Source organism: Triplophysa dalaica, chromosome 15, assembly GCF_015846415.1.
Source record: "Triplophysa dalaica isolate WHDGS20190420 chromosome 15, ASM1584641v1, whole genome shotgun sequence".
NCBI classification, from domain to species: Eukaryota; Metazoa; Chordata; class Actinopteri; order Cypriniformes; family Nemacheilidae; genus Triplophysa; species Triplophysa dalaica.
This window is the reverse complement of record NC_079556.1, coordinates 7259673-7274278: the sequence shown is the minus strand read 5'-3', so window position 1 is coordinate 7274278 and position 14606 is coordinate 7259673. Positions and strand designations below refer to the sequence as shown.

General features: G+C 37.6%; 1 protein-coding gene across 2 annotated transcripts; it reads left to right on the top strand.

Annotated features, from left to right (window-relative positions):
* Nucleotides 1-649: 649 nt before the first annotated feature.
* On the top strand, nt 650-14476 carry aftphb (aftiphilin b). Of its 2 annotated transcripts, none has more exons than XM_056767399.1 (9): nt 650-1389; nt 4988-6440; nt 6577-6737; nt 7665-7785; nt 7943-7999; nt 8237-8335; nt 8609-8642; nt 12749-12869; nt 13497-14476. In XM_056767399.1, the coding sequence occupies exons 2-9, from the start codon at nt 5031-5033 to the stop codon at nt 13627-13629; spliced, it is 2136 nt and encodes a 711-aa protein (XP_056623377.1). In that variant the 5' UTR covers nt 650-1389; nt 4988-5030; the 3' UTR covers nt 13630-14476. The 2 variants fall into 2 exon arrangements, with proteins under 2 accessions (XP_056623377.1, XP_056623378.1); XM_056767400.1 differs by having other exon boundaries at nt 653-1389; nt 8612-8642.
* The last annotated feature ends 130 nt before the right edge of the window (nt 14477-14606 follow it).

Below are 14606 nucleotides of genomic sequence, written 5' to 3'. Positions count from 1 at the left end.
GTCTATGACTCCATAGTGTCCCATTTGTCTTTTCAGCAGAAGTGTGCTCCCGAGCGCCTCCTTTGTGCCCTCGATGCGGTCTTCGACGAACTCCGCATTGATGCAGGCTGCGTCCGAAATCGCCTACTTCCATACTATATAAAAGGCGAAAATGAGTATGAGTAAGTTACCTAGCCAGGAATCCTTGCGAACGCCCAATCACAGAACGGATGGGAGGAGTGTCGTGGATGACAGTCATATACTTTAACATGACGGATAAATTTTTATTTTCTCGATAAAATTCCAAATTAATTAGTAAATTTACATCATTTCTTATTTATTTTCTATTAGGCCAGATATTCAAGAATAAACACTTTAATTGCAGTGCATATTCTAAGCAATGTATTGATGTAGATTTATATCTAGTTGTCTCTAGGCTCTGTAAAGCTGAAAAACACTGCTTCTGTATTATAGAGAAATATTAAATAAGAACATATATGCACATTAGGAACACGTTATGTATATTAAGCATAGTGTGTACATATAAATAAATATACATAAGCGGTTGCATTTACGTCATGCCAAAGGAATGCATTTCAAACATACATATCCATTGCTCCCTGATCTCTCTGTTGGTCGCTTTGGAGAAAAGCGTCTGCTAAATGTAAATTGCATAATGCTCGGGTGGTTTATATCAACAGATGAAATACAGAACTACAAAAACCGGCAGCTCCTGTCCCAAATAACAACGATGGGACAAATGTGGTCGACTTCACGCGGGGCTGCGCAGACTGATCAGCTTATGACAACCAAGTACCGCGAGAGTGATTAGAACGCACCGCTTGCTCTTTCCGGCATGATGACCTAAAATCTGTCACAAAATGCACTCCCATGTACCCTTGTGGACTCGTGCCTAGTGCCCTATAGGTCTGCACTTCCTGACGTCACCAAGTGTGGACTCGCAGGAGGTCGACAAGACCTGAATGCGCCATTTGGGAAAGGGCCATCAAGGATGCATCGAATGCATACTTGCGCGCCAACGGAACCCGCTTGAAGTCCCAGAAAGACGCCCATCCAAGTTCGTTCTTCCTAGGCTGCCGTACAAGACCGCTATCTACGATAACACAAGTGCGTTCTTGGCATTGAGCAACGGCCCAGGTCAAAACAATGCAGATATATTAACGCCACTCCGTACCGACAGGGTGCGGTAAATCACTTTTTGAGATCTTGTAGACCGATAAAGGTCTCCGCCTGGTGTCCGGTTGCATTGAACGCGGAACTCTGGATGGAAAGCAACAACACTGACTAAGAGCCGGTGGTTTATCTGTCAATTTAGCACAAGGAGTTGGCGAAACGTCTCGCTAAGGCGATTAAGTGCCTGTCATGATCATCCATAGTGGATAGGTGAAGGTAAGACATATATAGATTGTGTACATACAGTGCTGTCATTCTGCTGTTAAACCGCTAACGTAGATTTTTACTGTCAAAGAGGGACATCTGAAGCCTGATTTTGGGCACTAAATTGATTAAAACCATGCATAGCCCAGTCTTTAGGATTATAAATCTGGTGACGATAACTAAAACCGTTACTGCTCGCGTGCTTCAACCTAGGTTCTCATTAATATAATTAGCAGTGTTGTTAGCTAAAATATTGTCTTTCTTCTTCTGTTGTGCCCACTTAACATGTCGGTCTATATGTTTTGTTGCTGCTCGTCTCTGTTTATAGAAAGGGAGAATTGTGATTTGCATTAATAATGTTGACTGTTGTCTGTTTTGTGACATTACCCAGACTGGTCATTGTCAGCATCACCTGCCCACGCTCTGCATGGTGTCATTTGCATTTTCCACATGCATATTTCAGTAAAATACTCACCTGTTCACTTCACTGTGACAGGAAAGTTGTCTTATGTAGGTCTTTTCTTGTTTGATTGAGTTTCAGCTTATCAAGGAGCTGAGAATTTGATCGTTTGATACTGCTTGGAAGGGTTTTTGCAACTTCCTTGTTTTTGCATAAACATCTTAATCTTTCTGTTTCAACAAACATTACAATTATTATTATAAGGTATGTAATGACGTCACAAACAGTCTTTTTAAAACACACACTATCATTATTTCTGTGTCAAATAATCACACTAGTGACGTTACTGGGATTAAAGCAGAGAGTTTTCCACGCATTTACATTTACAAGATCCTAATCTCTCCAATTTAATCTCACACCAAATAAGAGACCAACATATAAAGTAAATAGTCTGACAACAAAACAGTTCTTATGAGTGTCAGGATTGTGATGCATTGTTCTGATTATCTTAACTGAAACTAACGATTGTAGTTTGTAGCGCGGACAAATCCGAGTGAGCGTTTATATCTGTCATTATGGTAATAAACGTCATCAGAGTGTGTGCCGCTTATCACTGTATTTATGCTAATAGAGGAGCTGCGCTTTTAGAGCTTTCGTCCATTTGCCCATCATTTCATGTTTTCAGGTCATTTTGAACTGTGTACTGGTGAGAATACTGGGTTGTTATGTTTATCAGTAGTGTCTTTCAGTAAAGACCCCTTCAAGCAGTCTGTAGACATCAGGCAAATGTATAAAATAAAAAAAGTGTCACCTTATGAATTTGTTTTACTGAGAAATATTTCATATACAATCTACTTCAATGCATTTATACTTTTTAGAATGTTAAACTTTTGCATATAAAGTAAAAAAAATGAAAAAAAACTCTTGAGTTTACTTACTTACTTTAATTTTGACGCACCTAAAAATAACATTTATTTGTCAGAACCTCTAGTAAATTATATATTACCTTTAGTCATCATTCAGAATCGTAAAAGAATCGCAATCTCTATGTGAAACCAAAGAATCGGGATCCTCAATCTATCCAGAACCGTCCAGCTCTATTACACATACAAAGCGGCCAACAGTGCATTCAAGTTATATCAAGGAAAACTCCTTGGGAATCCATCTTGTGACTTTGTGAGTGTATCATCCTGAACCTTTTAACCGAATATTATATTGCATAAAAATACCTTTAAATGAAGAATTAAGCTTGAAAGAAAATTGCTTTTTATGAGAACAATAATAAGTCTTAGATGTCTTTAAATAGCCATCAGATGCATGGAATTGTTGTCCCTCTGAAACAGTGTTTGAGCTTACGGCTCACACTCTGTTCTGTTTGTCTGAGAGCACAAAAGGAATGGATTGTGTTACCTCATCAGTTTACATGCCCTCAAAGAGGACATATCTATGTTTACACAGTTTGCGTGTGTGAGTTCCTTGCCTTGCCTCTGTTCGCCAGAGGAAAATGAAATACTCCAGTATCTTTCCACATAGGCAAAATATTTAAAATCTACACAAAAATCACATCGTTGCACCCGGTGTGCTTTTGTATACTGTAGGTGTACAGTGTACCTTATAGAAGTATACTGTATCTGACCATGTGACTAAATTTTTCCACTAGTCAGATTACCAAAAATCATGGAATGCTGACTAAGGGATAAGGAGAGCGGGAGAACCTTTTCTTTTCTTGTTTAAAAAGGGCTCAAGGGATGTTTTTAAGTATGCCATATACCATCACAGTATTATATACTCAGTAGGACAAGGTGTTCTGGACAATAGCAGAGTGCGAAACTCACTCATGCATGGATAAATACTGTCAACAACCCAATTTAGCTGACTTGAATATTTAACCTAATAGTAATGCCAAACACACGTAAATTTACAAACACAAAAAACAGGGTATTAAAGGTGCAAATTTATTTAGTTTTACACAAAGAAATGTGAATAAAAGCCATTTCATTTAGAGCATTTCCCTGTGCTGACATGTTGAGGTAAACATGACCAGCTGAATACTACTCTCCTTGCCTAACTGTATGTTCACACCGCAGCCGTCGAGAGTGTCAAAGTGGCCAGAAGTCATTCATTTTCAATGTGAGCCGGCAGCGAGCATGTCTTGGCCGTTTTGGGCGTGAGGAGAGGTGAAATCAGGTCAACTTTATGGTAATGAGCTATGACGCGGTTCGGCGGCAACCGTGACGTAGAAGTCCACCGCTTGAAAGGATTCCAGAGAACGCAGCCCTGTAAACTTTGGTCTACTTCAGAGCATCCAGAGTTGTTGATAGGGCGGCTAGAACGATTTTATATGGTCTTGACGGCGGCTGTGTGAATGTAGCTGAATACTACTCGCCTTGCCAAAGTAACCCCTCACATACTGATAAAATGTGTGCTTTGTGTTGTTTTGCACAAAATTGTCTGCCACATAAATCAATTGCATACAAACTGTTTTTTAACACGCCTCCCCCAAAACGTTACTAGCTGTTCTAACATAAGCCATTTCAAGACCCAAAACATCCATTGACTTTGCGGCTTAGTCAATAATTGTTGGTCATTTTATTGCCAAGAACAAATTAATATGTTTTGCTACCCTGTAAAACTTTCTGTCTTAGCTACTAAGAGAGCTTACATTGTCTAAAGCGCAGGTGAATGATGGATGAGGCTTCTTACAACTTTAACCTCAAGCTGGTCACATATTTTTGTAATTATTGTTTTATCACTGTTAGTGCTAAGTGAGAACATACTAAATGCATTGATCTAAATGCAAAGTCAGTGCAATAAATATTATGAATTAATAATAAATATGTAATCAATAGAGCTTAAATATTTTTCATATGTTCTTCGTTAACACAATGAAAGGCACTGTAGTAAACAGAAAGAACAAATAAATGGGATTTTAAAGCATTCGAGTTTAAGGAAAACATTTCACAAATCAAAACTGAACAATGTTACTTTGTGGCTGTCCTATCGTTATCGTAATGAACTAAACCTCTGTTTAGTCTTGTCGCAATTTCATGTATCTCATAAACATTACCTTGGACCTAGTGGGTTACAAAGGTATTTGAAAAGTGGCACAAAACCCAGAAAATGTACTAATAATACTGATAGTAATAGCGATTTTGTTCCCTCTAACCTTGCTAAAGTTTACTAATCTGTCACTCCTTTCTTTCTCCCTAGGTACATGTGTGTGCATGTGGCCCCCAAGTGCTGCTAAACGACCATGGAGCCTGATGTCGTCCGTCTGTACTCTTCCTCTCCGCCTCCATTGGATGAGGTTGGAGAGGAAGAAGAGCAGGATGAATTCGGTGAGTTTGGGAGTTTCTGTGGTGGAGAAGTGTCATCCAGCAGTAGTTTTTTAGAGATTGACACACCCACAACATTCAACCAATCAAATGCGCTAGAGGACTCGCCGCCTGACCTATCTGTGCAGGATCTCAATGTTTCGGGAAAGACTGTACGGGCTGATGAAAATAAACTGGTTGGGGAATCACAACAGCCTTGTGTCGTATCAATCCAAGAAACATCAAAAAATGAGACCGAGAAGTACAGTTGTGTTGAGAAGAAGGAGAAAGATTCTTCAGAGATTTTTATGAATGGTGTTCCATCCTCCGACCTCCAGAGGGAGCTCATTATTTCTAGCAGTGATCAGCACTGTCTCCCGTTACCTACTTGTATAGGAGACAACAGCACTGGTGAGCATATAGACAACACAGTTGATGGACATTCAGGTCTCAGTAATGGCTACAGTATGTATTTAGAGCATGACATAGATTCTAGTGTCAGCTCTGAATTGGATGTCAGAATATCAGAAGAACAGAGCCTGCCGCTATCTAACAGTCACTCGTACGATAAAGACACTTCAGATCGCGAAGACACAGAAGTGAGGGTAGAGCTATGCAATGACTTCCAGTTATTGACTTCCTGTGGAGATGCAGAGGATGCTGAGGGAACAGAAGAGACAGGGAGTATCTCAGTCTCCTCTAGTCATGTTAATGGTGATGGGTCAACAAACTCTAAAGACACAGCTGGAGCAGCAACATCCCCCTCAACAGATATGGATCTTATCTCTGATACACAGCTGACTGGAGAAACGACTGAAATACATGAATCTTCAATTAACATAGAGACGGGGATAGAAGCAGACAATGCGGCTTTTAATGAAACCTCCAATGAGGACTTTGGAGATTTCAGAGATGCAACTCAGGGTTTAACAGACTTCAGCCGGACTGAATCTGTAACCCAGGAGGGGTTCGCTGATTTTGTCACAGCAATGTCCAGGTGCTCCACAGATGATGAGTTTGTTGATGCGGACACGCTGAAGGACTTTCAGGAGGAAGATGAGCTAGTCCAAGAGGACAGTGCTGGAGATGAGGGAGCTTTTTGTTCAGAGTTGCCACCTAGTGACAGTTTTGCAGATTTTAGTTCAGCTCCGTTTGTTGGTTTGGCGGTGGATGAGGGCGAGAACTGGGCTTCGTTTGGACAGCAGAAAAGTGGAGAAGAAGTTCAGGATTCATGGGCAACTTTTGGGGAGGAGGAGGAGAGTACTTTACAATACGAAGAAAAACAAGATGGTGTTACTTCAGCACCCCTTAATGACAACTTCGAGATCACCGGAACAGACAGAGACACAGTGAGTCTTTTTTTGTTTGCTTTTCCATATTTGCGCAATTTGGGATACTGTATTAAAATCAAGATCTCAAAGTTAACTATGATTCTAAATCGAAAAGAAGAAACAAATGGCTGTCTGTGTTGTCCATCTCTCATAGGCTGAATTCTGCTCCAAAATACAGCATCTCTTTAGTACAGCCTTTCCTTTAGATGTCAATCCTGAAATCAGTGAGGTCACAGAAGTCTCACTCCTCCAGAACATCCTGCAGGAACAGGATCCCCAGGACAAAATTGATGCGAGTATCTCCTTTTCTCAGGGGTAAGAGTCAGAGATCTCAGCCCCTTATGCTTTCGTAACTCGCAGTGTCAGTGATTCCATTTAAAAAATAATGTTGCTCAACGCAAATATAAAGAATAGAGGAAATGAGATAATGCTTTTCTCAGCTTCAGTAAAGTTTATTCACTTGTTGCTGAATGTGATGGTGTATTAATGACATTTTGCCATTGCTTCTGGTCAAACAGAGCGGAGGGCATTGATTTAATTGGCATGGAGTTACTGATGCATAACATACAGGGGTTGGATAGCAGTGTGCACCAATGGCCGTGTTCTAAACAACAAATAACTTGTTGTAAAACGTGTTGCTTGTTGAAAAAAAATTCGTAGGGCTGTCAAACGATTAATCATGATTAATCGCATCCGCAATAAAAGTTTGTTTACATAATATATGTCTATGTACTGTGCATATCAGTTTTGTATATATAAAAAATACATACAATCATATATAACAATATGTGAAATAGATAACAATTAATAAAATATTAAATGTAATTTAAATGATTGGTAAATATAAATAAATGCATGTAATATTTCCTATGTGTACATGTATGTTCATGTGTTTGTCAATACAAAATTACTAAGCACAGTAAACATACATATATCAAGTACATGAACTTTTATTCCGGATGCGATTAATCGCGATTAATCGTCTGACAGCGCTAGAAAATAGACAAAACACCTGTCTTGGTGTCTGGTAAAACTGCACCCTTGTCCTTACAACCAAATGACAGCGTTGATAATATTTAGTTCAACAACACAATGTTTTATCTTTTGTGAGGTCTTTTCAGTTCTCTGCTGATATTGCCAATGAAACCTTCATAAACAGTGTTTTAATATCTCCTTAGTGCTCCTTGATTGTCAGCAACAGAACTTGAACTACAAGGTCTTGATTATTTTCTATCCCCACAGGCATGATTTGGCCATGTGGCGTCACCTTCAGGACATTCACGGTGCGCATGGCCTCAAGTTCAAGTGGGCAGGTTCCCATAGCAACAGACTGTTGCTGGATTGCCTAGGAATCAGAAATATTGTGAGTTATTAGGGAGTAAAATAGATATCTCTTGTGTGGGGGCATATACTTAGTCTCTGAATAAAAGAATGTTGCTTTGTACGACTTTGAAAGCTTAAAATGAATGGATAGGACTTATTTGTGTTCATGTTTATTGATGTCTTTTATTGCTTTGTAGTTGTTCACTGGGGAGAAGAAGCAGCCAATAATTGTGCCTATGTTTGCTGCCGGACTGGTGAGTAAAGTCCCCAACCAATGATACAGCCATATCCCCTCCCACCAAATGAGGGCGGCCTCGCCTGAGTTTGGATTTTGTTTACTAGCACATCTGTTTTTCGATTGGCCTATGTTGTTAGGCAGTTGTTGCAAAATCTTAACATCTGTAATTGATTTGGGATGATGCTGTGTTTGATCATTTGCTGTTTCTGTTCTGTGGTTCTGCCAAAATGTTGATTTTTGGGTTTTGTTTTAGGGAATGCTGGAACCCACCAGAGAATCTCAAAAATCTCTCGCCTCACCTGCACTTTCTTCACCCGTTCCTGTGGAGAGTGGAAGTATTTTATGCACTCAGGTGTGGATAGCAGACACACATGTGGTTTTACCTACAAAACGGAGCTTTTTACCGGAGCTCTAAGAATAGTTCACTGCAAACAAAACATCTCGTTCCAAACCCACATGACTTTTTCCCTACATAGTTCAAAGTTTTTATTTCAACAAAAATAGACAGGATGTAGTACTTTTCAAGTTCCATGAAAGATCCTGTATTTTATTTTCCAATTGTTATTGAAAGCTGATTGTGGAAAAAATGTGTGCTTCATAAACTGTTTTTCCCATTTGTGTCCAGCAGTTGGTGCCATCTTTGACCATTCACGATGACGGTACGTCTTTTCGTCGTGCATCTTTCTCTAAAGCTCAAGATAAAATCACTCGACATTCACGGCAGAAATCCTACTCCTGACACTGTCGCTCTTATCACCCTTCTCCGAGCACTTTCTCTTCACGATGCTTGTTTCCTCTCTCCATTTCTCTGACTTCCTGTTCCACTTAGAGCACAGAAGCTTTCTCTCCCGGGTGCATTGTTTTATCTGTATAGAATTAATAAAACACTGAACTGTCATACAAGAAGCCATTGAATAACAATTCATTGTAGGGATTTAAAATATAGACATTTTGTCTTCTTAATTTCAGTGTTTCCTCTTTTGCCCTTCGTAAAATGCTACTCAATCAGGAGACAAATATGTTCATCTTTGTTTCCCTTTTATATCTTTGTATTCTGTTCTTTTGTGCCTCTCTCTTTTTGTTCCTGCATATGCACTATGAAATTTCAGGCTATGGTCACTATGCTCTTCACACTCATGCACACAGAGGCTAAAATGTTCTACCTCAGAAGATGAGTATGCAGCATCACTTGTGACTAATTGCCAGCATAAGCAAATACAACTATACCCATCAACACATTTTTTGGAAGAGTCCCTATGCACCAGCTACTGTCTCAGGTTTGACTGAAAAAGAAAGTATTTTTTGGAATAGCTGACCTTACTGCTGGTGCTTATTCTAAGCCATTTTACAGCTTGTCTTATGGTGAATTGCAACCATATTTTTCAAGATTTCAATAGACCTGTTACAACTACTGAGATTTGGAACAAAAAGTTTGGGTTTGGGAAAAATGTCTGTTACACAGTCTGTGTACATTTTCTCTTTCTTTTTCATTATTCTATTATTTCCTTTCCTATTCTGTTTTTCCCCTGTGGTGAAAACAAAACACTTATAAGAAACTACTGTGATAAATAGTGAGAGTTTCAGTAATGCACTTTTAACTTGACTGCAGACTATGATCTACCTACAGTTATTGCTTCATTCTAAAGAAATGATCCTGCTTCGTTATAAGCATTATATTATCTATCAAGCTTTCATGATAAAATGCCAGAGGGAATTTTTTTTTTTTTTTTAAGTTAAAATCATGCAAACAGTCAAAAATAGGAGTCAGCTGGGCCAGTGTTACAAGTTTACAAGTTGAAATATAAATGTGATGTACAGACGTGCTCAAATTTGTTGGTATCCCTACACAAAAAACGAATAATGCACAATTTTCTCTGAAATAACTTGAAACTGACAAAAGTAATTGGCATCCACCATTGTTTATTCCATATTTAATAGAAATCAGACTTTGCTTTTGATTTTTTTGTTCAACATACTTTTGTAAATAATTAATCAATTGAAAATGTCATGGACAAAAACGATCGGACCCCTAACCTAATTTTGTTGCACAACCTTTAATGGCAATCACTGCAAGCAAAAGTTTTCTATAGCTCTCAATGAGACTTCTGCACCTTTTAACAGGTAGTTTGGCCCACTCTTCCTGAGCAAACGGTTCCAGCTGTCTCAGGTTTGATGGGTGCCTTCTCCAGACTGCAAGTTTTGTTCGTATATATTCTTGGGTGATTTTAGCTGTGTGTTTTGGGTCAATATCCGGTTGGTGGACACATGACCTGTGACTGAGACAGAGCTTTCTGATACTGGGCAGTACATTTCGCTCAAGAATGCCAAGATAGTCTTGAGATTTCATTGCGCAAATTCAAGGCACCAGATGCAGCGAAGCAGCCCCAAAACATAACCGAGCCTTCTCCATGTTTCCCTTTTATTATGGTGTTCACTTCTTTAAAAACTTGATTTATTTCATCTTATTTCGTGATGTGCCTGCCAAAAAAACTCAACTGTCCAAAGGGCATTCTCCCAGAAGGATTGTGGCATTTCAATATGAATTTTAGCAAATTCCAGTCTGGCTTTATGTTTTTCTTCCTTCTGGGTCTTCTTCCATGGAGCCCACTTTTGCTCCCCTTGGATCGAACCCACAACCTTACGTTGTTAACGCAATGCTCTAACCACTGAGCTACTCTCTCCAATCCTTGTCCAGTGTGGTGCACACAACGATACCAAACAGCATTGTTACTACTTTTCTCTGTTTAAACAGATGAATGACTGATTATAAGATTGGATACGTGTGGTCTTAAGTAAAGAAACTAATTACTTTGAAATGTCACTATAATCCAAATATGTATTATCTTTTCTAAGGGGTACCAATAAATGTGTCTAGGCCATTTTAGAATATCTTTGTAGAATAATCAATAATTCATCTCTTTCCACAGCTTCTTTGCTTTATTCTATGACATACTAAAGGCATGCAAGTATACATGTTACAATAGCTTTAAATTTCATCGTTTCTTAGGAGGAATGAAGCATTATTTAAATAAGCTGTAAGGATACCAACAAATTTGAGCATGTCTATATGTAAAGCATGTGCAGGTGGGAATATTTTTCTATGTTGATAAACATCTGATTTTGCTTTTACACTGTAATTCGTAGGGGTGGAGTTTGCTTGATGCAGGCAGAAATTTACTCATATTTGCATTGCTTTCTTGTATTCTTCTTCATACTAGTATCTTGTATTCTAGTTAAAGGCTAGTTATGTCGTAATGATAATATTGGAAATGGTGAAAAACTGAATCTAGCATTAATAATTGGTCTTATGCCAGAATTTTAATCTTTTAGGTGTACACTTACATACACGTAAAGGGATAGTTTACCCCCCCCCCCAAAAAAATGCAGAACAAAGAAATGTATACAGGTTTGGAACAACCTCAGGGTGAGTAAATGATATTAAAAACTCATAATCATTTATTCACCGTCTTGTCATTTCAAACCTGTATGACTTACTTATTCTGCAGAAAACAGAGGATATTTTAAGGAATGTTGGTAACAAACAACTCCTATGAGTACTGCCGATGTTTGGTTACCAATATTCTTCAAGATATCCTATGTATTCTGCAGAAGAAAGAAAGTCATGCAGGTTTCAAAGGACAAGAGAGTGAGAAAATTATTAAAGATTTTTCACTGGAACTATCCATTTAAATAGACTTACAATGTGTATTTTGATGTTTACTGCCTGGCCCAATGTACTTCTATTGTAAGTGCCTTAATGTAAACATGAGTTTTGCTTATTTAAAAAAAGGAGAGAAAATGAAAATTGTCTAAAATCATTGACAAAATGCTATTGAAACCAGAGCATTATTTTAACCAAAGTTGTAACATGAAATTATTTTCCTGGATAGCATTTTATGTTGTGTTTGCTCCGCATTATCTACAGTATCTATAAATATCATGTAATAAAATTTCATAATTCGGTTCCTGTATAAAAAAGGGGGTAATAAACGCCAGTATGAATATATAGTTCTGTCACTGTTCTGTTAATCTGTGGCTTTAAAATGGTCTCCTGTTCTTTTTACCTGCCTTATCATTTCTGCTAAAAGCTACTTGGTACTGTTCTGCAGTCCGTTTTTGTTTACACTTTTCAAATCAAATCATCCAGATCTTCCTTTACAAAGCCTATTGTTTTATGTGTGTGTATAATACTGTTTACATATTGTGGGTATGTTATACTTCCTAAGCTACAGTACTAATATTTAACCAACCGTCCCTGTTCTGCTACTATTGCAATGACTGAAGATGGTGGAATCTCAGAACTAAATTTGGACTATTTTGGGCCTGTGGATGAATATAGCTCAGATAGTGAAAATGACACCCCATTACCAGGTTAGATGCTCTGGTTAGAAAGTTTTGCATTGAAGTGCTTAGATTTTTGTGAAACTTTGCTTTCTTCTCTCTTCTGTGTGTGATTTCAAAATCAGTGCTTGACATCTTAGAATTTAACATCTTAGACTTTGACTTCTGTCTATGACTTCCTCTCTCTGGGTTTGCTTACAGTATCTGCCTGTGAGTATCTCTGTTTTTCTTCTATCATTCTATAATGTGCTATCAAAAGTCATTTTTGATTTTGTTTTTTCAGAATTTTCCAAAAAGACTTCTGAATGAAGTTGCTGTGGTGTTTGAAAATTAAAGCAGTTTTGTGCATGTGTGCGAGCATGTTTTTCTGCTAGATCGCATGTCTTTAAAATGTGTTTTTACTTTTTTTTTTCTGTGGTTGTAGGCATTGATCCAGAGTTGTATGAGCTGACAACAGCTAAAATGGAGACAAAAAGTGCTGGTCACAGCATTACAGATGCCTTCACCAAACTAATAGAATCTATGGAGAAAACCACAACAGCCAGGTTAGATATACACATGCATGAATGTTCATACATTTCACATTTTGGTGTGCAAAAGTCATTTGTCCACTAGTTGGAGTGTACATATTGTTCTCTTGGGTCATGTGATTTTGGGGGAAAAGTAAGTTGTGTACAAGTATATTTAAATTAGTGCAATATATTTTCTTATTGCAAACTTTGATCGCACAATATTTGTAACCAGATACATAGGATATAGACTGTTTCATCGGACGAATGTGCTTGACCCGAAGTTATCTTCCGGTCTGTGTTTATTGATTGGTCTGGCTAGTGGCTAATAAAACAACTATTTTATTTACTTAATATTAATTTATATTACTATTTTGTTGTATCATTTTTTATATATATTTTTTTCTGTACTGCACTTTGGTCCACTTCGGTGGTTGTAAAGTGCTTTATAAAAAAGGTTTGTTTGTTCGCTGTAATGATTACAATGAAATTCAACAAATTGTTAATATAATACAAATTAATTGTAATAAAAAAATTATAGTCGCCAGATGCAATATATGCAATTAAAATGTGTTTCTTTTAGAGGGATGTTATGTTTTTCTTTGTTTTAGAGAGGTTTGTTTAGAGAGTACACTCATTATTTTGTGTTTCTGTGTATGACAGGAAGCCGGAACAAAATGAAAAAATAAGTGAAGAAGCATCAAAGATCATCTCACTTCTCCCTGATCTGTCCTTTATGCGGGCCAGGGTTCTTATGTTTCCTTCTACCCTAACTCCAGCAGCCAATCATAAATAATCAAACATTGCCACCAGCCAATCAAATTTAAGCTTCACTGTTCTGTCAGTCTTGATCAATTATTCGCTTTACATACACCAGCAATAAACCCCTTCAAAAACAGTTCACCTTTTATATTTAAAATGAATTGCTTTTACGTATGAAACATTGTCCTTCAAGCACCCAATTTTTTGGACATGATATTTGAAACAGTATTTCACTTCTTGTATATGACACACATCATGCTATGATTTTATTTTTGAGTGCGGTTTGTAAAATTTGAGTACTTGGATGGCACTTTTAACTCAAAGAGGTGATATGCAGAATTGCACATTTTACTACTTGAAACCACAGCCTGTAAATATTGATCCCTGTTTGCTATATATAGTATATTGATTCGTTTATTTTTTTCTTTTTAATATCATTTAGTTCATAGGCTTCTCTCATTGGTCTACAACTAACCATTTTACACCTCACTTAGTATAACCACCCTCTCTTTTAGCTAATTGTTGTTTTTAATTTATTTTGTTTTCACAAACTGACCAGCACAAAGATAATATTTTATGTAATTTTCATAACTTTAGTGAGGGAACCGTGTTTTTGCATGTTTGCTTGTGTTGTGATTGTGTTTTTAATGTCGTGTCACTGTAATTTTTTAAGCAGTATCTGTTTGCACAATCTAAAAATATATGTAAAGTATAATGTGAATCCGACAGCAGTGATATGACCCGCACTGTGTTAAAGATGGCTATGGTTTGTATTGTTCCTGTGGAAAAGAGATTGTAAATGGGTTTGCCTGTGTGCTCATATAATTTGTTGATGATTTTAAAATTGTAACAATAAAAGAGGCAGATCAATGTACATTTTATATCGTTTAAATGTCTCAGTTGTTTTTTGAATGTAGCTAAGGTCTGTTTTGTGGCTCTTGTGTTCCCATAGCACCTAAACTGTTGCTATAAACATTCTCACATCATGTATTCATATATTTTACTTTCAGC

What these genes read in the sequence shown, in the direction of transcription:
- aftphb (XM_056767399.1), top strand. Translation starts at nt 5,031, where the DNA reads ATGGAGCCTGATGTCGTCCGTCTGTACTCTTCCTCTCCGCCTCCATTG. An exon ending in GCCTAGGAATCAGAAATATT is followed by an intron (nt 7,786 to 7,942) that starts GTGAGTTATTAG and finishes ATTGCTTTGTAG; the next exon opens with TTGTTCACTGGGGAGAAGAA. An exon ending in GAGAAAACCACAACAGCCAG is followed by an intron (nt 12,870 to 13,496) that starts GTTAGATATACA and finishes TGTGTATGACAG; the next exon opens with GAAGCCGGAACAAAATGAAA.